The sequence below is a fragment of the Dermacentor variabilis genome, chromosome 3 (assembly GCF_050947875.1).
Source record: "Dermacentor variabilis isolate Ectoservices chromosome 3, ASM5094787v1, whole genome shotgun sequence".
Classification (NCBI taxonomy): domain Eukaryota; kingdom Metazoa; phylum Arthropoda; class Arachnida; order Ixodida; family Ixodidae; genus Dermacentor; species Dermacentor variabilis.
Window position 1 is genome coordinate 108,611,599 of NC_134570.1, and position 27,948 is coordinate 108,639,546.

General features: G+C 46.8%; 1 protein-coding gene across 2 annotated transcripts; it reads right to left on the reverse strand.

Moving 5' to 3' along the window:
• Positions 1 to 1,338: 1,338 nt before the first annotated feature.
• On the reverse strand, positions 1,339 to 26,224 carry LOC142576165 (uncharacterized). 2 transcript variants are annotated; one of them, XM_075686138.1, is made up of 7 exons: positions 26,013 to 26,224; positions 24,040 to 24,312; positions 22,729 to 22,995; positions 21,167 to 21,280; positions 15,044 to 15,295; positions 13,829 to 13,959; positions 1,339 to 6,693 (listed from the first exon to the last, which is right to left on the reverse strand). In XM_075686138.1, exons 2-7 carry the CDS (start codon positions 24,181 to 24,183, stop codon positions 6,519 to 6,521), a joined length of 1,083 nt encoding a protein of 360 aa, XP_075542253.1. In that variant the 5' UTR covers positions 24,184 to 24,312; positions 26,013 to 26,224; the 3' UTR covers positions 1,339 to 6,518. The 2 variants fall into 2 exon arrangements, with proteins under 2 accessions (XP_075542253.1, XP_075542254.1); XM_075686139.1 differs by lacking the exon at positions 26,013 to 26,224 and adding an exon at positions 25,018 to 25,256.
• Between the last annotated feature and the right edge of the window lie 1,724 nt (positions 26,225 to 27,948).

Here is a 27,948-nt window from a genome sequence, read left to right on the forward strand (position 1 = left end):
TTCATCTCCGCCATGAGTCGGCCCGGCATTGCACTATCTTTGGGATCTTACCAATCTTAATTATTGACAACAATGAACGCGGGAGCACTGGCATGAGCGTGTTTGTGCGGTAGCGCCGAGGGGCACCAACAAGCCAGCTGTGGAAGACGACAATGCTGGAGCCAATCCTGATTATGATAGTTTTGTGTCTACACATGAACACGATCCTGGGGGACTTCATTACTTCTCTCCACCTTGCGGGTTTCCGCAGAACTACTATGTCAGATCCTGGGGGAACTATCCCTTAACAGCTTCGCTGTAAAAAAGTGCAGGCTACAGAATGTGCCCAACAGCAGTGAGAAATTTTGAGGCATCTTCTACTTCCTGTTGTAACACACTGCATGCAGTAATGATGCAATGATGAAAAACACGGAATACTTAAATGTGTTAATGTGACACTTTCATGTATGGCCGATCAAGCCTTTAACAGTACTGCGAGAGTGTCGACTGGTCAGGCCTTGCAACGGCGCAAAGCCATAACTCTTTCTGACCTCTCTTGATCTTGCTAATGTGGTTGCTTCGAGCCATTATAAGGCACCGACTGCCCAACAAGTGGCTGCTTGCGCAGCGCTGTTAAAGAATTAGTTGACTGCACATATTCTTTTTCACATTAGATTACAAAGATTTGGTGGTTAAGCACTTTTTTGATCAAGTTTCACAGCAAGACTGCATTTTTAAGTCTGTGTCATGCAATACGCCTTCTGGCACATTTGTGAAAGGACAAACCACACTTATTGCAGGCCTCACCATTGGAGAAGCCAGCCACCACATAAGCTACATTTACATGGACTCGACAAAGGCAGGTTGAGCCCGCTTATTGGGGCGAAAACTGGTCATCGGGTTCATGTAAACGCTAGCAGGTTGAGCTGAGCGAGCATCGAGCAGAGTCCAATCAACTGCAAGGGGTGGATTGACATGCCCAACCCACTAGGCAAGATGCATGTAAAATGGAGTTGGGTCTAGAAACCAGACTCCCGACTTGACCCACTTGTGTAAGGTTCATGTAAACTAACCTATATATGGAGAGATTCTTCTGCTACTCGGCAACTAAAGATGTTGAAAAACAAGATGAATAACTATGTCAATTGTTTTATCCAACACTATGGACCAAAACATGCATTTCTTCACTGAACTGTAGCGAAAACAAAGCAGCCACAAGGGCTTAATCCTCTTTCAAACTTATCAGGACATAAGTGCAGATCACTCTGCACGAGGCTCATAACTTAACTGTCATGGCACACCACCACAGGTTAGCAGATGTAACCAGTGATGCACAAAAGATCAAAGCTGAAGCGTTGGTGTTGAGTTAAAAAAATCTTTATTAAAGAAAAAACTCTGCCGCGCACATCCTATCCAAAAAGACGTTTGTGTGAGTATAAAAGCCTAGCTCGTCATTGTCTTGTGCATACTGCATCCGACGCAGTCAAAGAACTGCAGAGCAACACAGCCACTTATTCAAGCCGAGCCAGCATCTCGCTGCACGTCAGTGAGGACAACTTTTCAAGACACTTTGTTGCGGCAAATGTGCATGCCAGTCAAGCATCACAGTATGGAAAACTCGCATGCATAGCCCTTGATGCACTAGAAACCATTGTTTAGTAGTGTGCTGGCAAAGCGAGCTTATCAACAAAAGCAGAGCGGTGCAACTTTTTTTTTTTTTTTGCCTCAGTTGCGTGCTCTGCCCGTACACCTTGCAAGCATGAGCGACTTCAAATGCGGTGTAATGCAGTGTTACAAGCTCTAGTGTTGTTTCATTTCAGGCAATCAAAACAACCTTTCTGTAAAAAATATTTGCCGTTACGCTTGAGAAACTGAATAAAATACAGCTTGGACAGTTTACTGGCAATTGCCTTTACTTACTGAACAACTTTTCATTTGTGAAATCGACATTCTCATCCTAATCTTGTGCTTCAGAGACACTTGCACATGTCTAAATTTTGCACTAAAGGCAAGGACTGAATGTGCATAGTGATGCAAGTGTGAATTATTTGCGGCACTCCTTCTGCAAATTGCAGACCATCCGTGCAAATTAAGTCCCGATAAAAATTAGGTTGTTTACTTCAGGACTTTCAACATTGTTTCATAAAAAGAGATTTGCCCTTGCTTAAGCCACTAAGTGAATATAGCAAGCGCAGGTCAGCTACAATTGCTCGCACAGGCTATGGGTGCAACTTCCACGCTCAGCTTTCTATATTATGGCTGGTAATTAACTGTGTGTGTGCAAAACGTTATATATTGCTTTGAACTACCATTAAAACAAAAAGAATCCAGTAGACAGGACTCGTGGAAAAAATGTGAAGATAAAAATTATGTAACCAAGATCACAGACACAGCTTGCATTGCTGACTAAAGTGGAATGTATGCCCCCCCTAGGATGGATGTTTCAATCGTTAGCAAGATTCATCCTCCTGTCTTCCTGGGGCAAACCTCCAGAACAGGCAACTCATGTGTTCCTCAAGCGGCAACTGCTTGCAAACTCTGACAATCAGACAAAATCAACATCAACCTGTTCAGCTGACCAGCAAGACCTAAGATTGGGTCATAATGTGAAATTAGTCATGTTTAATTATTCTGAAACCAGGTAACTTGGCTCGCCTGCAACACTGTTTTAAAACTCTCTAGAGGCACCTGTCATTTTTTGTAGGCATCTACATCTGAGCACTAGGTAATCTGAGCCAATTTTCAATGCACCATCGGGGTTAAACGAAGTTTATAGTATTAAAGCAAAGCATTTTTAGAGGAAGAGCCTTTGCTTGGAAGAGCCTCAGTGTACATCCGCTTTAATGTCGCCACCAACATCCTTTGTTAGCAGCTGTCTCGGCAACACGGCCCCGTGACAATTTGGTGTTTTTCTCTTTTTCTTTTGCTTATTTGAAATTAGTTCTGGATCTGAATACCAACAACTATCTTACGCATGACAGGAGGCACAGCAAGGTCTAGAGCAATAACTTCATGGACCTAAAAAATAGCCGAAATGCCCCTTCAAAGTGCACTAATGAGCAACACTAAATTAGCATGGTCTGGTGAACTACTGTCTTTTCTCATTATTATGGAAGCAAATTAAAGTCCAGCATCTCATTTTCAGAAGTTTGCACTGCAATTTCAGCCATGGTAAGTTAGTATGACAGATCAGATTTCAAAGTATTTTCTCGTGGTTGCACCGTTTAGGTGCCGGAAATGTTCTTGAAAATTGCTGAGTAGAGGCTTTGGCTCATTTGAAGTGCAATGTGGTCCTTCTTTAACAAAAAATAATTTTAACTAAAAGTTTTTAACTAATTTTAACTAGGCCCGCGTAGATGCCATCAAAATCAATAGGTGCGAGAACCTCAAGGTGGCCAACGCCACTGGTTCTTTTTGTTGTTCCATCTTCTATGGCTTACCAAGCCTCTGTTCACAATAAGAGTGTCCGTTTCTCCATTGTAGGAGCATAACTCACTAATACAGCTTAACAGGATAGTTCCCTAGTTTTCCTTTAACAGCAACAACCACATGGGGATATGAAAATAATGCGAATTAATGAGTATGCCGACTCACTAACTTCTTTTGATGCAGCCACATCGGCTGATTTAGTAAAGTGGCGCACAGTAGAAGCGACAGTCCTGAAGGTAAACTGAAAACCCCCATGCCTCAAATGATAGCAGACATTCAAACAGTAAACGTTTGTTGAGTGTCCCAAGTGCTTGCACAAGAGTTCTCGCATGGAAGAACCGGACATATAATCAATATTGGCTCAGAAAGTCCGCTCCTCAGAAGGCAAGCAGTTGCTACTTTCACTTGCAAGCCAGGGCCAATTCAAACAAATGAATTGGAATGCAATGTGGGCTGCATACTTCTGCAGTACCAAAAGAAAAAAAAAAGAAGGAAGGAAAGACATTGTAACACACTTTATAACCACTGACCAAACTCGCTTTGGAAGCAGCACAAATATATCGCTAGGGTATTGCTATAACATACACACAGCCCCTAAATAACAATGAAAAAAAGCTTGGGGGGTGGGGGGACCTTGAATGAACACAATGTAGCCTACATACTCTATCTGCGTAAACGAAACTAAATGTAATCCGTTTGTTCAACAGACGGCATGAAATGTGTGCGCACCAAAGCTTAACAGCAGCAAGTGCTGGTAAAGGGGGTTGTATTCTGGAACGATCCCTGCTCGGCTATATTTTCACTTTCAAGTGATGCAACTCTCAAAAGGAATGCCTTCGTGTTTACCTGGTGCGTACCCCAAAATTGCCACGCTTGTGGCCATCGTGTGGAAACCGATGGAGATGGAGCAAATGTGAGAATTACGTGGGCAGGAAACACTATTGCTCAACGATTTTCTTTTCTTTATCGGTCAATTTAGCCACGCACTGCAAACTGAAAACGGTATCTCATTGAGCGATCGTTCCAGAAGGCGGATCCGAGTCTTGTACAGTGGGAAAAAACAACCACATGGAATAACAAAACGAACACATCTAAGGGAACATGACGTGAAAGAAAATAAGGGACAGCAGGAAACACTGAAAGGGGAGGCAAGATGGGTATTTTGTGCAATCAAGGTTGCACTGACTAGCCTGGCACTGAATTCCAGCAGGTTGCTAAAACTAACGTATGGCTCAAAAACACAAGAAATGTATGTGCAAACAACCTATACATGTAGGTAAACTAGTGACAATACAGCTGACTAATGTATACATAAAAAGTCCCACTTCTGCAATGCCAGTAGCCAGGGTTTTTCTTTTCCCTACCAGATTATCGAACAAAGCTCTGTTTTACCATGCTCCAACTGTTTTTTTCCCATGTTGATCGTCAAATTGCTGGGTTGCCACCCAAAAAAAGAGACAACACATGTCAACCAGATGACCCTGCAGGATGGCCAGAGTTGCAATTTGCTCCTCGCGAAGTGAAGACATGCGCACTGTAACTGCAACAGCAGAACGGTGCTTAATGACGACCAATTTAAGCTGCACATTCCAAAACACCATACCGCTGATTACCTTTCGCACTTGCTGCAAATCAGGCTAAATATCATTGTTGGCTGCCTCAATGCTGATGATGTCAGGTTCACCAAAACAATGAATGAAGCCGCTTTTATGAAAGACTCGTCCAGGTACAACCAATCTGGATGTAATTGGCAAGAACCTAGTTAGCTGCAAACATATATGAAATGGTGGTTTAATGGAAGTGTTCAGTAGCGTTTTGTTCTTTGTATCTGCTAAGTCACGCCTGGTTCTCAGAACTTCTGATAGCCTTCATTTCCCGGTTAAAGCATTACCATCGTGCACCAATTAGCGCTGGTAATACAAGCATGCATTCAGCTCTCATGCAATCTGGTGGTGCTAAAAGTAATGGTGGCAGTCACCACACGCAACTTTAGCGTTGGCACACAGATAGAAAGCCAAGAAGACTTTTTTTAGAACAATAACAACGGCATGTTCAAACTTCAACAGAAACGAAAACAAACCACAGCACGCTCCATCTGTCTCGAGACGGGCTTACAACACTAAGCAGCATATTGTCCGTGCTAGGCATATTGTTCTTGAGCTGTGAAATAAAGCAAGACGACTCCACTACATGCAACAAAAATAAAAGATTTGGGCAGCGGCAAATGTGTCCATCACCAGATCCGCTCGTTGAGCATCCAGTGGCAAGAACACAGCAGCTCACGAAATTTCCTTGCTGAACAAAAAAATCCATGCAAAAGCAGCACCTGGATTATAGATTCTGACCCCAATTTGAATGACGTTTTCTAAAACAGCTAAAGCACGTACTTCTCCCAAAGTGCATGGAACTGATGTCAACGAAGGCTTATATCAATTGGGGAGTTGGGGAGACTGACGTGACATTTTCAAAACGTCCAATTCTTAATTTGGCCAGTGCGGGCATCTGGCCCGTGCGCATTACCTCGGCGCCGATGGTGAGCACACTCAACATTCAATAAGTGTGCATCTTAGACACACAGCCATACATCACCTGTCAAAACAAAGTATGACAGCCAGCAAACGGAGAAGTGGATGCAGGACAACTGCTGCAAGTTTTCTTCAATGCGATCGAGCAAGCTCCTACTCAGTCTGACAATGGAATCCATAAAAGAGTAAACAGTAAAATTTCACTGGTGAAACACCGTTAGATCACCTCTTGACCCATGACAATCAATGCGGGGGGGGGGGGGGGGAGGCAAGAATGGTGCAACCACTTTACTCTGTATACTATTTTATCTCCACACTAGCCTTAACCCACATCAATTGCCACGTGCATCCCTAGAATTTAAGATCCGAATGCTCTAGCCTGCAAGCGTTTTCCAGCGCCTCAGCAATATGGAAGAAACAACTCGAGAAGACAAACTCGGTGCTGGCTAAAAAGCGGGCAACAGCAGTTGCACGCACAAGCTGCAGAGGACTGCCATCTGTGCCGGAATTTGTCATGGCAGCAGAGGCAGCAGCAGCAAGGTGTGCGCAAAAGTGTCCAGTGCTTGGAGGACGAGTGTGCCACCATCATCGGGTGGCCGAGCGATTGGCCGTGCTGTTGGCCTCGGGCTGACCCGACAGCGGCATGTCGCTGCCGTCTACGATCCTCCGGAAGAAATGGTCCTCGTCTTGAAAGACGTACGGCTGCCGGTTGTTCTCGTAGAGCAGGCCCAGGATAATGTTTAAAGCCGATACATCGTACCTGAGTGAGGAAAGTGCAACAAAGTGATTGGCAGGTGTATCTGTAAGCATTTAACCCCTCAAGTGCCGTGAGAATTAAAAAAAGAGTGTGAAAAATGCTTACTCTTCTTCTAAAATCTGCACTTACATCTGTTATTTAAAAAAAATTATGATATGAAGGATACTTATAGAGCTTTTCCTGGTCTTGCTGCAAAATATAGCAAAAGACATTGTGTATTATTTATTCATGTGGCGAAATTGCCAAGGTAGTTCAACCATTGTCATGACGAGTTAGCTTGTTATCGGCAATAGGGTTTAAAGGCCAACTGCAACAAAATTTTGGACAGTGTAAAGTGCGTAGTTGTAGACAGTGTAGACAGATAGAAAGACAGAACATTGAGAACTAGCGTGGCTTCCCGACATGGCCTTGGAAGTGAGGTGGCGCCCATGGCAGGCTGAAAATCTTGTAAGCCATGGTCTGAGATATGCATCACATCCGCTAACTGTCATCTGCTTAGGTGCTTTTTAAAGGGTGAAGAAAATTTGACTATTACCAGGCCTGCAGTTATTCCAAGATTGTTTTGAAGTACATATCATTTCTAATGAATTTAGCTTAAGTAAAAGTTTATTGCAGTTAACCTTTTGTTGTTTTCAAAGCAAACTGTGATAATGTGCATACAGTTAAACCTCGACATAATGAAGTCGGTAAAGATGGCAATATTGTTATATTAAAATTTCGTTATACTATTGAAACTTGATTTTTTAAAAATGCAATTAAGTACAGTTGTCGGTGAACTTATATTAAACGGAAGCGGCTACAAGATTTTCGAATTAACAGGCAGTTGAAAAGAACAAATTTGAATGAGAAAATAAATCTTTTATGTTGAACTCGAGAGTCGGCAACGAAAGATGTGGTTTCATGCCGTATCGACAATATCTTCACATCAGCGGTACAAAGCGAAGCCAGCCATGCCTTCGCGTCCATTCCTTACCTGCTGCTGATAGTGTTGCTCAGAGTAGGACGACCCTATCGTGAAAAGCGCCGGCAGTGGATAGTGAATGCTTCGTCTGCCTCTCGCATCAACGCATCTCCAAATCTCGAGGTTATGCAACCTCTATCACTAAACACGCTGGAAGACTGCACATGATGCATAAGTCATTGCACGCGTGGCAGGTTACCGTATTTAATCGAATCTAGGCCGACCCCCTAAATCCGAAGCCAACAACAGCAACAAAATATTACCTTGAATGTAGGCCGAACAAAAAAAGCGAGGACAGCGTTCACAAAATGCAAACAGCATTTATTGAATCTAAACGTGCAGAGCTCATTCAATGTCGTCGTCGCTGTGTTCCTTGTCACTGCCTCCTTCAAACAGTGCACCATCTTCAGTACCGTCAAGCGCATTAGATATGCTGCACTTCTTAAAGGCACGCACGATCAAAGTACCTGGGATGTCGTCCCACACTGCAGCTACCCAGCCCGCGAGCTGCAATAGCGATGCATGTTTGATGTGGCTCATTGCTGTTAGCATGTGGTCTTCGTCAGTCAACCAGTCCGTGTAATATTTCCGCAGACAATCCTTGAAAGGTTTGTTGATGCAGACATCAAGTGGCTGCAACTGGCCCGTCATGCTGCCCGGTATGACAGCGAGGTCCATGTTCGCTTGGGCGAGCGCAGCCTTCATGTTGTCGGTCAAGTGCCCATGGTAAGAACCGACGACAAGGAGTGAGTTCTTTGTCAAAAGGGCTCCTGGATGCTGTCACCACACAATCTTAACCCACTCTTCCACCATCGCACCCGTCATCCACCGATTCTCATTTGCCCGCACAATGACATTTCTTGGGAAAGTTTCTTGAGCAGGCAGTGTCTTCCTTTTAAATATTGACACGTGTACTTGTCTCTATCGGGCGACGCGTTTCACCGCCTAACAAACGTTATCACACAGCGCAGGACGCGCTTGCATATGTCGGAAGATTCTGGAAAGTTATCGATGGTTCCATCCGCTGTCCGTTGTCGCCGAAACTTGTGTAATCTGATTGCATGTATGCGCGACGCGAATGGCGTAGAACTTTGTGGAAGGCATGCGGGTCCCAGCGATTACTCTGGAACATTCAACGACTGATCTATAAAAGCCGACGTGCTTGACTCGCTGAGCAGATTTTCGCCGATCGCCGAGTGTGTTCGCCGCTACAGTTGTTCTTTGAGTGTAGCCTGTTTTTGAGGGCACAAGTTCGCCCAGTAAAATGCTCGTTTCGTTAATCACAGTTTTGCTGCCTTCTTAACCGTCACTACCATGTGACAATATCATATAAGGAGGGAGTTTATGTCCATCAGCTGTGCAGCACAGCATCACAGTTGTGCACTGCTTCTCATAGCTCGTAGAGCGCACCTTTACCTTCTTGGCACCCTTTTCATTCATGGTGTACACAGCCGTCTGCGGCGGTCGGCGTTGCCGATTTGCCTAAGGTTGTAGCCTGCCGCTTCTCTCTTTCGCAGCACGTAGCGCTGAAAAGCTATCAGCTTTTCTTCTAAATCACTTGGCAGCTTCTGGGTGATTGAAGTGCGACGTCGGAGGCTGAAGCTGAAGCGCTTCATGAATTTCTGAAGCCAGCCCCGGCTGGCTTTGAAATCCTTTGGCGTTAGGCCTCGCTCCCTTGAAAGTTCCCTAGCTTTCGCTTGGAGCACTTCTGTTGTCACTGGAAGGGCAGTTGCTCTCTGCGTCCGAACAAAGTCGGCCAAAACTATCGCCACTTCGTGGTGACCACCTTTCTTTGGTCTGCTAAATGCCATCCTCGCTGCGGCACACGCGAAAAGCTGCAGGCGTTGTCCCTTCCAACAACGGACGTTTTTCTCGTCGACGCCGAAGTCCCACCCGGCTTGAAGGTTCGACGATGCCTCTGCGGCTATCACAACTTTTCGCTTGAAAGCGGCACTGTAGTGGCATCTCCTGCTTGTTGCCATTGCAATAACACCACGCCGCACACCGGTACAGCCGACATGACACAGGTCAAAATGGCGACCTCGCTTGTGTACAATTGGCTACTGGCACGGCTAGTAGCGGCTGCGATACTGACTTTTCTAGATGGCGCTAGCTATGCACCATATTTAGCAGTTTCAATGAAAAACCGGAGCGTTTTTTAAATATCCTCGAATCTAAGCCGACCCTAGAGTTTGGAATATCATTATTTGAAAAAAAAACTATCGGCCTAGATTCGAATAAATACGGTACCTCTAAAAGAAGGCGTGCAGGATGCGTATGCATTCAGCCACGCTGATAGCCACGCGGAGCCATGGCCGCGCTAGAAAAGGAGACAGACGAATCTATCGTTTCGCAGGTCCCTTCGTTCTAGAGGCATTTGCTCTGCAGGCGCTAGACTGTATTCTGAAAGAACAGACATCTGTAAACAGGCAGTTGTTGGAATCCAGAGCTGTCTGTGTTCTCCTCATTCCTTTCCTCTGTTGTGCTGTTCAAATTCAAGATGATCAAGCCTGAATTCTGGTATTATCATATTAATTTCTTGACAGATGGCACATGATGCCTTGGCGAAGAAAAATGTTTCAGCTAAGAGAGTGATTGAGTGCCCTAATATACGATACCTGGAAGATGCCTAGCCATTCTGAGAACTTGCCACAACAATGATGACAACTATCGCCCGTGCCGCGACAGTTGTGAACGCCACATTGCCAATATTGTAATCCTTTAAAAGCTCTGGGCTATCCTCATGCAGGATAAGCACTCGAAAGCTTCAATAGCACAGTGTGATTATTATTGCGATAGCAATTATATGGTGTGGGGTTGCGTGACTCTCACGCCTCCCCTGAGATCTAGTTTTCCTGCAGGGCGGCTTCGCCCGCCACGTGGCCTGGCGCCCGTGGCGGTTGGAGTGGTACAAGCGCGGTGCGAGAGATGGCGCGAGCGTCGCGCCGCTGCGGGGTTACTCGGGCGTCGGGAGACAAGGCGCTCGGGCTGTTGGGTTCGAGACAGCAAGCGGGACGGCCGTGCCGCACGTGCAGCGACCCTCTTGCCCGGCAGGTCGGCGCACGGCGGGGACGTCTCCCGCGTGCGCGCCGACCCATGCTTCTGCGAGACCGCCTCACGTGGCCGCCTTCGAACGCGCCACGATTCGCGTTACCATACACGCGAAGGACCAGGCATTGGGATCCAGCATGGGGCGAACATATTCGCTCGCTTCCGGTCACGGTGAGTCGGACTTCTGGATTTGTCGCGCGCCCATCGGCATGTTTTGTGGGTAGCAACTCGGCTAGCAGGCACTGATCTATGAAAGGTGCAATAAATGCCCTTGTGATTGTTTGCACTACTGTGTTGTCGTTCCTTTGTCCCAAGAGCACGGATGTGAGAGACCCCTCATCTGGCTGCCCAACGTGGGACTCTTGGGGCATCGGACGATAGTTTTAACAGTTTTGCTTTGTTCAAGACCTTTGTTTGAACCGAAGCGTAGGCCTAGCGTGAATTTTGATCGCTAGCGTCGGCGGCGTGCTTTCTTGAGCGAGGTGATGGTGGCGGTAGTGTGTTTGAACATGTCAACATGCTAAGCCTTTTCGCAAGTGTTTTTTTTTTAATGGCATTCGTCGGTACGAGAGCCACGTGGTCTGCATCCTGGGAGAGCGAGGCTCAGCGCCCGCGGAGCAGTGGCAAGCCCGAAGCGAGTGAGTACGGAAGCCTCGTGGGTGGTCCGAATTTCTCATATAAATAGCTTCTCCTATCTCTTTGACTCTGATGAAGTCGCGGCTCTGGGAGCCGGGTGGCCGCGGGCCACGGGTGCCACTACGGGCTGGCTGGTATTGCGGCCTGGCACCGGGCGCTCCGACACCGTCTGGGACGGTGGGCGCCGTCAACTCGGATGCTTTGTGCACCGAGCGGAGTAGGACCACCTCACAGAGCTGACGTCTCCTCGCGGCTGCCTGTTTTGCGCTCATTTTGGGTGTTGCTTTTGGATGCCGGTTGTCAGGGTAGCGACGCTTTAGGCCTAAGGCTTTACGAAGCTGCCTGTCGCACGTGAAGGGACACAACCTGGTGGACCGTGGCGTTGAGGTGTTGCAATTCGCTTCCCTCATTCTATTTAGCCTCGCACGAATTGAAATTACTCGTTCGACTCAAGAAAGCGAGCTTTGTTCACGTGAACTTAGCATCTGAGTAGCTGCCCGATCTTTGCTAGCCGAGTTGAACATCGTACCACGCGGGCGATGCGCATGCAGAATTCCTCTCCCTTGCACTACTTTAGTGTTTGCCGAGTGTGTTGAGTGTACGCAGTGTGAACGGAGTCACCCCTGGTCTGCCGTCACCTGCACATCGTCTGCGCTGCTGCCCCGGACTACGATCAAGCCACCCCGGGCGATGGTGATGCTGTGGCCAGTTCGGCGCAGCGACTTCGGCGGCCTCCTGTATCCAGCTTCCAACCCTCGGCGGCGGACAAAAGAGCCGGCGGTCACCGACAGCTACTGCGGCTCTCGCCAGCAGGGCGCGTCGGCGCGAGCGACGCTTGCTCGTACCGACTACTGCATCGTCGTCTTCGGAGTCCGGGCCTGGAATCGTGCTGTCGAGTTGCAAAGCTGCTGCTGTGACCGGCGGACGCCAGCGGTGCACCCAAGGACAATGTCGGCTCGCATGTTATGGACAGCGTGCGGACATTTCTTCGGCGCGACCACTGTTTAATGTTCTACCTTGTTTGCAAAGCACAGTTTGATGTTAGACCGTGTCACATGTCTCGCCGGAATATGTAGTGATTTAAGGTTGGGGGGATGTGGGGTTGCGTGACTCACGCCTCCCCTGAGATCTAGTTTTCCTGCAGGGGGGCTTCGCCCGCCGCGTGGCCTGGCGCCCGCGGTGGTTGGAGTGGTACAAGCGCGGTGCGAGAGATGGCGTGAGCGTCGCGCCGCTGCAGGGTTACTCGGGCGTCGGGAGACAAGGCGCTCGGGCTGTTGGGTTCGAGACAGCAAGCGGGACGGTCGTGCCGCACGTGCAGCGACCCTCTTGCCCGGCGGGTCGGCGCACGGCGGGGACGTCTCCCGCGCGCGCCGACCCATGCTTCTGCGAGACCGCCTCGCGTGGCCGCCCTCGAACGCGCCACGATTCGCGTGACCATACACGCGAACGACCAGGCCTTGGGATCCAGCATGGGGCGAACATATTCGCTCGCTTCCGGTCGCGGTGAGTCGGACTTCTGGATTTGTCGCGCGCCCATCGGCATGTTTTGTGGATAGCAACTCGGCTAGCAGACACTGATCTATGAAAGGTGCAATAAATGCCCTTGTGATTGTTTGCACTACTGTGTTGTCGTTCCTTTGTCCCAAGAGCACGGGTGTGAGAGACCCCACAATGGACACTCCAAGTGAGTTTTTGTCATCGTCATTACCGTGGGGTTTCGCATATATTTAAGTATGTGTATGCTATATGCTTATCCCTGCCATATATGTGGGTTATATTGCTACACCATTCAATCACTAATATTGCTAATACTAGTTCTTAAGTCTTTGGCTAATTGGCTAAATTATTTGTCAGAAATTTGAGAATGGGCTGTCATTCTCATGAGAAATTTCATGAAACATAACAGTCACAGTGCGTGCCTTTTATCGTAAGTCTTCTCAGGCTATTAAATATTGAAGTCTAAAACTATATCAGTGCTAAAATCTGAAAGCAATGTAATTTCACTGGCTCAACTCTTAACGGGCAGCATAGTGGCACCTGTAACAATGTCATTATAGGCTCTACATGGCATATTAAACCTTTTAACGGCGCCAGAAGTTTTGGCACACCTGCCATGTCCATGTTAGTCGGACCCGCGTATAGTTAGAACACCGTCCGAGAAGTTCAAGAGCAATGCCACATCTTGCTATCGCAGTCAGTGCTTCTCACTTCAAGCGAAACTGCCAATTTTTTTTTTTTCTTTCGTTGATTGACAATGACTAGCCTTGGCTAGGCAGTGCGTCAGCCCTAAAATAAGTTATAGGGCATCGAAAAGTCCAAGCATGCTGTCGTAACTCAAATTCTACACTTACTCTGTTTTCTGGCACGCCAAACCCTCACTCTATGGAAAAGTAATCTTTTCGCTAACTCAAAGTGCTATTCTACTGATGTAGCTCACACGAAATGCTTTTTTCCAGTGCCCACTGCAGAAATCCTGCTGCTTTGACTTACCTATGGCATCCGGAGTACCGGTAGAGGGGTTTCTTGTCAAAGCGACAGCCCGTACTCTGGGCCCCCACGGGAGTGATGCAGTCTGCCACCAGGGCACACCGCACCCAGGGCAGCATCAGCCGACCCCGCACCTGCACACCACAAAAGTGCAACATTTCTATTGGTGTCAGAGGAGGACATAACATTTATTAAACCCGCAGGAACTAAGACCTCCAACCTGGGCCTCCTTGGTAGGCTCAAGCCTCCTGGCCCACCACATTTTTAACGCGCTGGAACAAGAACAGCCACCACAATCTTTCAAACTTTTGTAGGGGAGTGGTGCACTCCTCTCAGCTGCCGGTATGCTCGTTTGGAGGTAACTTTGAGAGAAATACGCGTTTGAAAGTGGAGGTCATAGTGAGGTGTCCTGTCCCCAGGCTTTACACCAGAAGGAGGCACCATAATGTACGGTTCAGAATTTAAATCTGACCACTCGGGATGCTCTAAAGTGCACCGGGACCTCAGCGCACAGGTCTTTATGAATTCCACATCTATCGGAATGCAGCTGTCACATCAGGGAATAAAAGCACCGACCTTGTGCACTGCCGGCATGCTCATGAAACGACATCCTAGCTACATCCTAGCTATCAGTTTAGGCCACAAGAATAAACTGACATGTACACACTCTTTGTTTCTTTCATACTTCATTCCTGGCTAATGCATCTGCTTCACCTAACTTGATGGCCCACCTGCACCCCTTGGCAATGCCATCAAGTGTTTACAGTTTCCACTTCAACTTTACTATATTGATGGTTTACCATACTTTCCCTTTTTGGCAGTGCCATTAAGCATTTTCAGTTTCCACTTCAACTTGACTATATTGATTGTTTACCATACTTTCCCTTTTGTGTGACATGAGCATGGACTGATAGTGATATCTTCGAAAGTGATCTAATGACAATTCAGCCTCAGGGTGACTTTGGAATTTATGTAAGAGAGTCTTTAGCTTCACAGAATGGCACCAACATCAAGGATATTACGAGCACCATTAACCCGACTAACGATAATGTTTTGCAATGGCTGGTGCTATTAAAGTGCCGGAACTGAGCACAGCTGCCTCGTAAGGCCTGCTCATGGGTTTTCACTTGAACGCGTTGCCTGGCCTTAAACAATCTGCGAGTGACCCAAGTCCCCGCGAGTGACCCAAGAGAAGGTGAGGGTAGAAGGGGAGTGTACCTGCGGTGAGTCGAACAGAAGAAGCACGGAGGGATCAACCATGCGCTGGAAGAAGAAGTGCTCGCGGGGCGCTCTAAGGAACTCAAACATGCCCAGGTGGGTCAGGGCCGAGGTGGGTTGTGGCTGGGAGGCCCAGGGCGCAGCCAACCCCTCGCGCAGTGCCCGGCCCACCACCCGGCGTGGGTCGGGTGCGCTCGTTAGCTGGTAGTCCGGCTCCACCCACAGCACGCCACCAGACTCGCGAACCAGCTCCTGTTTGTACATAATCGTGGCATGGACATACAGTCAAATCTTGATATAACGAATCACATGGAACTGCTGTAAATTGTTATTTTGAAATATCGTTGTAATGAAAAACTTGCGGTTGTATGCTAGTGGACAAACCTAGGAATGAATAATGGCGTACCTTGGCAGATGCATGTGCAGACAAGCATACTCTCAGATAAAACTGTTTCACTCACTTCGAAGCTGCTTTACTTGAAGAAATCTGTGATTTTCTTCAGGCGCGTGCAGCACGCACGACCGATTAGGAATGCGTCTACATCTTCCACTTTGTGCAATACCTCATCGGGTACATCATTGCACTGAGCGATGAAAATGCGGACTTTGTTCATGTGCACTAAAACATCAATGTTCGACACAGTCTCATCTTCTGTGTTCGGTGACCCAAAGTCACCTTCCATTGGGTCATCGTCGTCACTGGAGACGTCGCGAATGCAGTTAATCCCTCCGGTTATCAGGTCCGCCGGCATTAGTGCTACGCTGTCGCTCTCCACGTAGTCGTCGAAGGAAGAGACGGCGGGCGGCAGTTCTGCAACCTCGGTCCACAGGTCTCCTGGGTTGCTGTCGGTCACCTCTGGGTCATCGTCAAGTTGCACAGGCACTTTGACAAGCCCTGCTTCGTGCCAGCAGTTGCTAATAACAGACGTCTTCAGGTTTTACCAAGCTCCTGTGAGAATTTTTGCTGCTCACGAATATTGATTGCAGTCGGCTGCTTTAGGCGGAGGTTGATAATCAACCGCTTTACAAGGCGCTTATGAAATTTTGCTTTCAGACTCCTTATGATGCCCTGGTCTAGGGATTGCAGCAAGGACGTGTTGTTTGGGGGCAGAAACTGCAAGTGAACGTGAGTCAAGCAAACATTCACAATGTGAGCAGAGCAGTTGTCGACAACCAGTAGAATTCTTCTGTCATCCCTACTCATTTGGTCATTGAGTTTGATGAGCCACTCGTAAGAGAGTTCTCTGGTCATCCAGGCTCATTTGTTTGTGCGGTAGTCGTACGGTACTGATGATGTTTTTCATGCGGCGAGGCTTCGCGTACTTACCGATGACGAGCAGTTTAATTTTCTTTGTGCCTGTTGCATTGCAGCCGAGCAGGACTGTCACGCGAAGATGCGACTTCTTCCCTCCTTTGCACTGCTGCCCTTTGAAGTGCATCGTTCGGGCTGGCAAGAGCTGATAAAAATATGCGGTCTCATCCGCACTGAAAATATCGTCTTTAGAGTACGATTCAGCCACCTCTAGAAAACGATCATTGTGCCAGGAATCCACGCCTTCTCTGACAGCAGCCTTTTCCTCGCCCTAGACTACCTGCCAAGTTATTCCGTTCCTTTGGTGGAAACGAAAAAGTCAACCCGCACTGGCGTCGAAACCAGTTATTTTAGGTGCATCGGCAAATCTGTATTGGGCCAGACACGAGAACATTTTGCAGTCTGACATATTTGAACTATGTGAGAACAGCTTAGTCCACATTTTGAAGGTCCTTGAAGCGAGCTGCGATTCCCAGTGAAGCTTGACAATCTTGCTTCAGTCTTTCAAAATGGTCGCCACGGTCGATGGGGCAATGCCACGCTGTCTGAACACAACGATTTGCTTTCTCCCTGCGTCGATTTCCTGCAACACATCCAATTTGTCCTGCAGTAAAAACTGCTTTCGCTTCTTCTTGTTGTCATCGCTGGCTGCATTCATCACTGGATCTCGGGCGAACATTGCCAAACCTTTGTCATGAAGTTCTTGGTGAAGTTTGGGGTGAAGCTGTTGGCACTCGACATGGTGATGATGATAGCTACTGCACTTGCGGTTTCTGTTTCATGTGAGAGTCGCAGCGCTGTTACTTTTAGCTGACTTCGTAATACTGATATTCCTCAATTGTAAAGGGGAAAATAAACTATGTGCGTTATTCTAAAATATGCACTGTATTAAAATTCCTAGTTCTGAAATATTTTTACATTGGAAATATAGGCAATCTGGTGGGGATATTTAAAATATTCGTAAATTTGAGAAATTCGTTAACGTGGGGTTAGTAGTAACGAGATTTGACTGTACATACACCAAATTTTGCGCAGAAAGAATCCATTATACAGTATAACCTCATTCATACATTTTGGGGTAAAAGAAAATTGAAAAAATATGTACCAACTGGGAAAATGTATATGATTCAAAGACACTAAATAATTTGGAAGTAGCTCTCCGTGAACCAATGACAAAGGAAAAGAGGGATGGATAATGAGAAGAATCATAAGATACAGCTATAGAATGCTTTCTCACGACTTTGGCAAGGAGAGAAGCATTTAACTCATCACATTAACCTTGCAGAAGTATCATGAGATTACTGCACACAGAAAGACATGCCCAATAAGTGAATTAATTCTATCATATTCAAAATTATAGAAGGCAAATACTGACCTACGCGACAAACCTGGGAGTGGTGATGTGATACTTTCAAACACTTTTTTGATTACTACATGTTTCTTTTAATACAGCTGACTTTTATTATGGATTATTATAGTACATCATTGAAGAATCTAGTTTTTCATTCCATATACAGTAAAACCTCGTTGGCACAATCCTGCTCCGTATGATTTCTCGGTTCCAATGTTTGCAATTGAGAACACACACAAAAAAATGATGAAATACAGTTACGCTTTCTTTTTCACTGCTTAATACGTTCTTGGAAAACATGATCTCTCGGCACCAATGTTCAGTGCATAAGCAAACTGTGACCATATGATACGTTTTCCAGCTGCTGGATTCTATGTGAACAAGAAACGGCACAAGGCGTGCGCAATCTAGAGACAGTTGCTAGGGCAGTTTTCTCGCAGTACTCGCCTGGCCCTGTCCAGCACCAGCACTCAATCAGTTTTATCTCCTGGTACCAGCAAATCTCGTGAGTCGCCACACATCACATTCACACCTATCGCCGCCAACTCTTTTGTGACAAGCATCCTCGCCTATCTGTTTTACAGCGCTTGTAACATAGCGCTGTTGGAAGGGATACTGCACGCTTTTAATAGGCGATTACCCAAACAAGGCTCCTTTACCTGCTGCAGGCAGCGTGATGTGAGTGCCATGTTTCACTCCCTCTGGCGGCATTGTATTGTGGTGGCGCTCACCAACTCGATTTCACTCGGTTTGACAACGCCATCTTAAAACACTACATGGTGGTGTTTAAAAGATGGCAACTATGACGTGTTTCCAGCTCCTGAATCGCTTCTGGTGCATGCAGCCAGCAATAGCATAGCTATTGAGATCTGTTTCCGTCATCTATAGAGAGCCGTCGCTGGAGCGTGGATTTGGAAAACACCTATAATAAAAGGACAACATGCGCCTTGGGCTGATTGGGCCCAAGCTCAACTGCAGTCGAGCTTGCAATATCTTTTAGTGACTTCAGGTCATACGCTTTCTTGGTTAGTATGCTCTTTCACAAAATTTTTTTCTGAGACATATGAATGAAGTTCTACTGTATTATGTAACGTGACAATGGTCCATTTGCTTGAGCTCTCACTGCTACAAGCTCTAGCAACTGATGTGGTCAAGTAGGATGCACTTATTGGCTACTTGTGCAGGTTCCACACAAGGCACACCACCTCGCTCATGCATAAGATCCTTTCAAATGTGCAGAGTTTTAACGAAGCACTGGAATGCCATCATCTCTGGCTGTTTATATGATGTCTTGAACAGTTCTGCCTCTGTGTAGCTTATGTGCTAAAGTTGTACGTCAATTTGGAAGTATGTCTGACATTTCACAAGCACTTAAATCTTACTGTCACTACATGTACTATAAATGGGAAAATGTTGGTGCTACATACTTACTAAAGGGGTCCTAAAACACTTTTCCAACTAATCATAGAATGACAACACTTTTCAATTATGTTGCCTCACGAACCTCCTACTGCAAGATTTTTTTGAATTGTTCAAACACAAGCGAAATTGGACATAGTTTTTCTCTCTTTTTTCATTTTTACTAGAGCGCTGGAAGTTACACAGGGGAGTAAGCAAGGGGGTGCAGGGAAGCAATTCCCTGCTGGCCCAGCCCAAAGGTTGAACGTGAGACAGCTTGTGGTGGCACCTCGTGACGGCCGCAGTATCTACACTACTCTTTTCAACCTCGAAGGCCTTGCACGGCAGATGCAGCAATGCACAACTGTCGTATTTAGAGCGGCAATGAAAAGATTCAATGTTTTTTCTGTCTTTTTGAGATTGCAGACATACTAGATATCTTCAATTGCTTTAAATCATCATCATCATCATCATTCTATTTTATGTCCACTGCAGGACGAAGGCCTCTCCCTGCGATCTCCAATTACCCGTGTCCTGCGACAACAGATTCCAACTAGTGCCCACAAATTTCCTAATTTCATCGCTTCACCTAGTCTTTTGCTGTCCTTGACTGTGTTTCCCTTCTCCTGGTACCCATTGTTTAACCTTAATGGTTCAACGGTTATCTAACCTGCGCATTACATGACCTGCCCAGCTCCATTTTTTTTCTCTTAATGTCAATCAGAATATTGGCTATACCCGTTTACTCTCTGATCCAAAGGGCTCTCTCTTTGTCTCTTAATGTTACGCCCCTTTTTGTCTTTACCACAAGTGAGCGATAACTGTATCACAGAGAATGTTCTCGCTATCACGAAATCAGCGAATAGCTGTTGTGGGGCCCAGCTGCTTGCGATGACGCCACATGACGACATTGCGGAAGTGACAGCAAGCAATTTTTAACCGATTTTGGCACATACAATAATATTTGGTTCAAATGTTCACAGAAGCCTTAATAACAAATCGGCAACATTTTATTATATGTTCAAAAAGTGTTTGAGGGTCCCTTTAAGGAGACTATGGGTAATCACTAGATAAGCCTGCATGGGCAGATAAATCTCGGGTAATTCTACATTTGTTTGATGCAAAGAGATGGATAACTACTTAAAAAGAAAAGATGAAAAGCAAAGAATCGTTTCTTTTTGAACTTTGCTGATAAGCAGCTGCCATCTTAGGAAGCCAGCAGTATGGTGCAGCATGTTCGCGTCAACACACAGCCCACTTAATACTGTGCTTCCAACAAGGTGCAAGATGTGAGGATTTATATATGAAACTTATGGACAGCAACTCTAAGTGAAACTATTTTAATGGGCAATTGCAGAACAAAAATTTAACGATATGGAGTGGCCTCAGAGATTGACAGAGTGATTCTAACCAACAGTAGGTTGAACACGGAATGTCGCTGTGGCAAACGTTTCAACAAGAAGACTTGTCTCCGTCAAGTCTCAAACAGGAGAAATATCTCAATCAAAACGTTGGCTACAGTGACATTCTGTGTGAAATCAGAGCTGATCACATCTAAGTCTCCGTCTTCCTGTGAATGTCTGCCTAGTTAAGACTGATTCTTCCTCACAAATGTATGCTCGAAATGCAGTAATTCAAAAGCGGATTAATGATTTCTTTTTGTCATTATCATCTGCTATGCAACTTGAGCCGGCACACATGTGTAACCTAGATGTAAAGGTGGAAATGCACTGTCTGTCTAGTGCAAGAGATTTTTTTTAAAAATCCCTTTACGTAAAAAAAAAAACACCTTATGTATGTGCGTGCACATGCATGCCATGTATACCACACACTTGCCAGTATACTACTTTTCCAGTTTTTATATAAGACAACTAAGTACACACGCCTTCTGGATAGATACAGCACACGGAATCAAGTCTTAGGACACAGCATAGGACCAGCTGCATTTCGCATTTATAGTGTTATTTATAGGAAACAAGGCATACCTGTAAAGCCACTTCGGTAAATGACAAATTGATATTTACAAGAGACAGGGACGGAACAAAGAAGGAATGTGCCTCACCTGAATTATGATTGGCCGGTAGGCATAAATTTTGAGGTTGCTCACATGAGGTGGGTAGAAGTCAAAGTTGAGTGTGCGCAAGGTGCAGTTGCTAGAGTTACACATGTTTTGTGCCTGCACAGAGGAAGAAAACAAGTGCCAACATGAGCAGCTTACACTATGGAAAAAAAAAGAACAGCAGCAATGAGGCAGCACGAAAGGCAAGAGAACAAGAAGAATGTTTGGTCTATTCATCAACAAATTACAACGGCTTGTTTAAAACAAGCACACAGAATAAAGAAAACATGACATAAAGCCTTTGGCACAGTCCTTGCTTTTTACTGAAATAGCAATTATATAGCCACTTGGGACACATTCACGCCATCTGCTTTGCAGCAGCCGTCATGCTCTTACAGGATTGACGATGCAATCTTGGCATGCATACGAAAGGTTAGAAGGTCTCCAGAGGCACGAGCAATGTGCAGTGTACTTGGCTGTAAAAACAACCTAGCCAAGAGGACGCACCATCGCGGTCCACTCAATCGGTGGAGACAACGATGTCGGGCAGCATTTTGCCTAATGCTGCATTTTGCCTAATTAGCATTATGCAGAGACACACTAGCATTCCAAGTCACTGTGTGCCTACCGCACGATGGTGCACACACTGTCCTGAGTGGAATGAACAGTAACCGTCAAGTTAAAGCTATCTAATCCTTTCAATAGGTACTGACAACATTGTCAAACATTGTCAGTTTTCCGTTGGTCTTGCCCTGTGCATCAACAAGGTTCAATGCCTACAGCATCACTGGTAGTGCTCATCATGCCAGTGTTAAGACACCTGGAAGCTGCCAGGACATAGTTCGTGCTCTGCGGCAGCAGCTAACTTGCATTATTGTTACAACACCATCCAAGGAGCAACGCTAGACCCTGCTATCCGCTTTCAATGCTTCGGCCCTACAGCAAAACTACCAGTTTTTCGTTCTCGCCCAAATGCACAGCTATATATATGTACATCATGTATGTACATACATACCCACCACAACAAACATGGCAAAAGCAATGATCAGCACAGGGGAAACAACATGGAGAGGATGAACCATGAGAAAATGCAAGTACTGACCACTGACTGCCAGTACGCAGACAGTGCCTGTGTTGTGCTGCTTATTCTTGTCGCTTACGCTGTCTGCCGGTACTGTTTTCCTTGCCTCGGTAAGAATGACCAACTCCCATAATTTCACGATTTAGAGTATGAACAGCAACAAGTGCACATGGCAGTAGTGTGATGACAGAAGGCAGGTTTCCTTCATCTTCAAGAGGTGATCTCCAGTGATGGAACAGGAGAAAAATGTTGAGTCATAAAACACCGTGCTGCTTTCACATAGTGAAAATATTCACTTGCACTGATGTCTGCAATCATGCACAGCTGTTTCTCACTCTTGCCAGAAATCTGCCATTTAAATGCTGTGCACCCAACAATACAGCTGCTTATGCTAACAAAACTACTGACGTCACTCCTACACAAACTAAAGAGTACATCAGAATCAACAATAAGTAATAGTGGAAAAACTGTGGGAAATACTGACTGTGAGCAGCTCAGCAGTGCCAAAGTCCAGAGCATAGACGACCACAGAGTGGTCAGGGAAGTGTGCCTGGCAGGCCTCGAGGAAGCCTGGCAGCCGTCCCAGCTGGTCGACACCCATGGCGGTGCCTACAACAGGTGGTAGTGGGCCACTCTCGTTAGCCATGAGGGCAGCTGAGGAGGGGCCCCCCTCTGAAGGCGTGGCTGGAGACAGCCCCAGGTGCAACAGGTACCGCTCGAGCTCCTGAGGATCACGCTGCTCAGGAACAACCTGAGTGCATACCAGACAAAAGAATTGACTCATTACTGACTGACGAAGCAGGGTACATCTCAATCATGAATATATAAGTGGGCAAGGACTTCCTTTGCATACACTGACACCTCAAAGGAAAAAGAAAAGGTAGAAGAGGGGCTGGAGAGACATATGCTGTGGACAACTGAACCTTTCATAGTTATGACCTTCCGTACACAAAGGTAAACCGGAGAATGAAAGTCAAACAAGTGCACAGCACGAGGGCTCAACATACAGCAGATAGCACCAATTGAAGGCCCAGCATTTGTCAGGCCCAGTTCCACAGATATGACCGATTCATTAAATCCAGCGGTTTCACTAGTTCAGAAATAAACAAGGGTCCCGAGTTATATGAGAAAGCACCTGCTGAAGTTGAACATCGAATCTGTTTTCAAATTGTGTTACTAAAACCGGTTACTAGAACATATCAAAGTAAAGCTCTCTTTGCCTCCTACTCCAACTTTATGGGTACTGGATGACGTTATTCCAATTACACAACTTGGGGCTTTGGGTGTGTGCCCAAATGGACAACTGGGGTCATTGGACATGTGTGATCAGGCATTTGTCACTGGGTATACATGCACACAGACAAACTTGGGCCACTGGTTACGTGCAACTTGGGTATATGAACCTTCTTGGCCAATCCCCCAGAATGGGTGTGCGTCACTGGGCAGGTGTCCAACGACACAAGAAATAGAGGCAACAAGTGAGGACGTCGACAACAGAAATTTGAAGAACTTGGCTCCAGAAAAGTGATGAAGTCTGTCTCAAAAGTAGCTGAGGTGGAGAAGGAAGTAAAGGGAACAAAATGAGACCAAAGAATCCAGTGAGTAAGGAATGCTGAGCTACATAGAAGTGAAGAAGGAGAAGTGAATGCATTTCAGTAAGCATCAAGAAGCTTCGATTATTACCAATTCTCATATATGCGTGGAATCAGTTGGTTTTTCTTAGATTGTATTAGAAACTTAAGACTACAATATTGTAACCTGCATCATTAGTTCTGATCTTGCACACAGCTCTCACCTTGAGGTTTTTGAGGTTGCTGAGCTGCCGGTGGGTCTCTGAGACGAGCCCGTCCAGGGCGGGTTTTGGGTCCCCATAGAGGCAAATGAGGGTGCTGGTCACCACAATGCAGGCCAGCAAAAGAAGGAAGCTCTTCGCCCGCATAAGGCTGCATCCGCAGGCGCTCGCCGCCTGACGCCAGCGCTCAGCTCCAGGGCACCAAATGATGTGTTCTTCCTAACTAGGCACCAGTACGTTGCAGGGGCTTCTGCCACTGCCCCTCAGCCGCACATCCTGCACATCCGGGCAGTCACCATCAGTCTGCTGCTCGAGGAAAAAAAGGAGGTCCCACACACTTGTTCATGGACACAAACAAACAGCGCTCCAGGCTCTGGTGAAACTTGGCTGCAACTCTGCCAAATACCTGTGCAATTTCTAGGCAAGGCATGCTGTCTCTGTTTCGGAGTTTTTCTGGGCATGCTACCACAGATTCTTTACGAGCAACATGAAACGTGCATTGCATTTTCAAATTTGTCAAGGAGAGCCAAATCGAACACACTACAGTGTCAAATATGATGCCTATGAGAAAGGATGCAATTACCCAAACTCCTGAAGGACGACTCTGCAATTTCAGGTGCCAAAACTCCTACATAGAAGAAAGAGGGTGATCCCACTACTACAGTTCCTTGTAAACGTATCGGTCTTATATATTCATCCTCAAATCAAGCATCTGCTGCTAGCTACACAAATGTACTGGGAAAGTCAAGCTAACAAGCCAAGGACAATGCTGACGACCGTGCACCTGGCGTTCTTTAGGCTGTTCTTATACTAAGACAGCGAACGCACCTTCGGTAAGTAAAAACCGAAAACAATGACGATGCTCCAACTGCCTTTCCTGCTATAGCCCGTTGTAGGCCGAGTGAGAAGAGAATATGACGCAGCTTGGTAACGAAGAAACAAGGATGACAGGGAAATTCACGAAGGCAAGGTGAACCTTACTTGGAGCGCTGAGGTCGCAGCTTTTCCAACGGGCACCGGTGCTAGTAGTTTAGGCGGCGCAACGCACGATTCGAGGAAAAGTGATATGGGCAGAGCGCCTGTTCAGCGCGACCGATACGACCGACCGGAACACCTGCTGAGCTCCGAGGTGTGCCGCCGACACACTTGAAAGAGCCGCTCCCCGCGCAGCTGCGCGCTCTCGTCCGCGCTAAAGACGCAAGGCACCCGCGCTCGCGCGCGGCCGCGCTCTGCCTTGCGGTCACAGTAACCGTCATTCGCTTGGCCCTACGAATTCTGGCGGTCTCCCAAATTCTTCCCGCAGCATGCCAGGCGCGATATTCAAGCCAATACGCGCTTTCGTAAACGCAGAAAGAAAAGCTTACATTCAGATCTCTGGAGCGGCGCCCTAGTTGTGAAGAGAAATTTTCTTCGCGCCTGGCCCTCGCTGTACTGTCCTCGGTTAGGTTATAAATAGCTGTTTTCTGCAACATCTGTCACCCTGCTAATCGGGTCCGAGGAGCTGGTGGCGCGCTCGGACAGTGATGCAAAGTATAAATAGAATCCGCGCTGCAAGCACCGTCCCTGCTCCAGAAATCCGGTTGCTCTAAACAGGGCACTACAGGGTTGAGAAGTTTCGTGACTGACGTTTTCGTGCTTCTATCCGTGCGCAGGGAAGCCACTGTAAGCCGTGGAATGTTTGAGCTACAATGAAGCTTTGGTCCAGATCCTAATCGACGTGTTTGCATGCATTTCCTGTCAGCGGAAGTAGGCGCGCGATCGAGGAACGAACGCCGAGGTCGATTGGCGTGCTTTTACGACACAGCTACACGACACATACTACTCACTCGAGGTCAAAGCTAGTGAAATTGTGCCATCGTATGCGCCAAGAAAATGGAAACATGGGCCGATGTTTGCGAAGTGATACGAAACATGAAAGTTGGTTGCGCCGAGAAACAAGCGACGCGTAGTTGGAAATCGAATGGCTCACGAGTCACCTTTCAGCGCGAACGAAGCAGACTGGTGGTCAGGAAATTCTGTCCGGACGCTTGAGGCCAGGATGCATCGGTTTAAAGGCGCCACGGCTGACTTGAGCACAAGTCCAACAACGCCAGAAGTCACGCCTTTTTCGCCAACGTGAAAATTTTACGAGCACGGGTTGCTCGACGCACCGGCAAGACACAAACCAGCGCCTCACAAAACGCCCACAAAGCGATCCCGCAGTTGGTGTCTCCCACAATAGGTGCCGCCACAACCGCGGCAGAAAGCGCCTCGGTGCTGTAAGCTGTTGCGCAGAAATATATGTGGCCTCCGAAATTACAAACATGTCGCGCGCAAGGTGACAGTCCTGGAGGCACCCACACAGTTTCTAACACGTTTCTAGGCAGGATGGTGACACGTCCGGTTGCGTCGCCATGTTGTGTCGAAACACGTAAGGGAGCGCTATTACGGACAGCGGAAAATTAGGTTCTGCGCTCGCTGACAGTTTTAAAATTTCTCACTTTCGGCGGTGAACTTCCGCAAACTACAGATCGGCACATTCCCGCACGGCACCCTGCTACACGCCATACACTCTAAGAACAGTTTACACCCTTTGGCTTGCCCCTTCTGCCACACAAAAATAATCGTCATCTGCCTTGATGCGTTTCCTTTCTTTATCGCTGCGAGCCCAGAACTTTCCAGTAACGAATGGCACGCGCGTTATCAGCATAGAACAGTTTACACCCTTTGGAGTGCCCCTTCTGATAACGCGCGTGCCGTTTGTCACTGGAAAGTTCCGGGCTTGCAGCGATAAAGAAAGGAAACGCATCAAGGCAGATGACGATTATTTTTGTGTGGCAGAAGGGGCAAGCCAAAGGGTGTAAACTCTTCTTAGAGTGTATATCGTGCGAGCTGCACTTACAAGTGTGCCTTCTCCTCTGCGCAATAATACATGCACTCTGAGAACAGTTTACACATTCACTCTAAGAACAGTTTACACCCTTTGGCTTGCCCCTTCTGCCACACAAAAATAATCGTCATCTGCCTTGATGCGTTTCCTTTCTTTATCGCTGCAAGCCCGGAACTTTCCAGTGACGAACGGCACGCGCGTTATCTGAAGGGGCACTCCAAAGGGTGTAAACTGTTCTATGCTGATAACGCGCGTGCCATTCGTAACTGGAAAGTTCTGGGCTCGCAGCGATAAAGAGAGGAAACGCATCAAGGCAGATGATTATTTTTGTGTGGCAGAAGGGGCAAGCCAAAGGGTGTAAACTGTTCTTAGAGTGTTTGGCGTGCCCCTTCTGCCACACAACGATAATCGTCATCTGCCTTGATGCGTTTCCTTTCTTTAACGCTGCGAGCCCGGAACTTTCCAGTAACGAACGGCACGCGCGTTATCAGCACAGAACAGTTTACACCCTTTGGAGTGCCCTAGGTGGGGTGATGAAATTAGAAAATTTGCAGATGCAAGTTGGAATCGGCTGGCGCAGTACATGGGTAATTGGAGATCGCAGGGAGAGGCTTTCCTCCTGCAGTGGACATAAAATAGGCTGATGTTAATAAAAAAAATAGGCTGCTGATTCTGATGATGAGTAAAACCAGATGAAAACAGCCCTGAAACCGAAATGTAGTTCAAGGCAGCTCGCTAACACATTAACCCGCCCGAAGGTACAGGACGCCATGCACACAAACATGAGAACATTGACAAAGCAAAGCTTAAGTTATAAGCTTTTCAACGCGATAGCGTTAACGATCGAGCCCGTGTGGCAGAACATCCGGCGTCCCACGTCGGCGTTGGACGTCGCTTCGACAAAAAAATTTCGAACCACGCATACCCAACAAATTATCTACCACCAAAGTTGCTCATATCTTGTCTTTCATTCTTTACGAAGTTATTCCTCGGAATTTCGAAAACGGCAGCCCACAAACAAACGTAATAAAAAAAAAAAACAC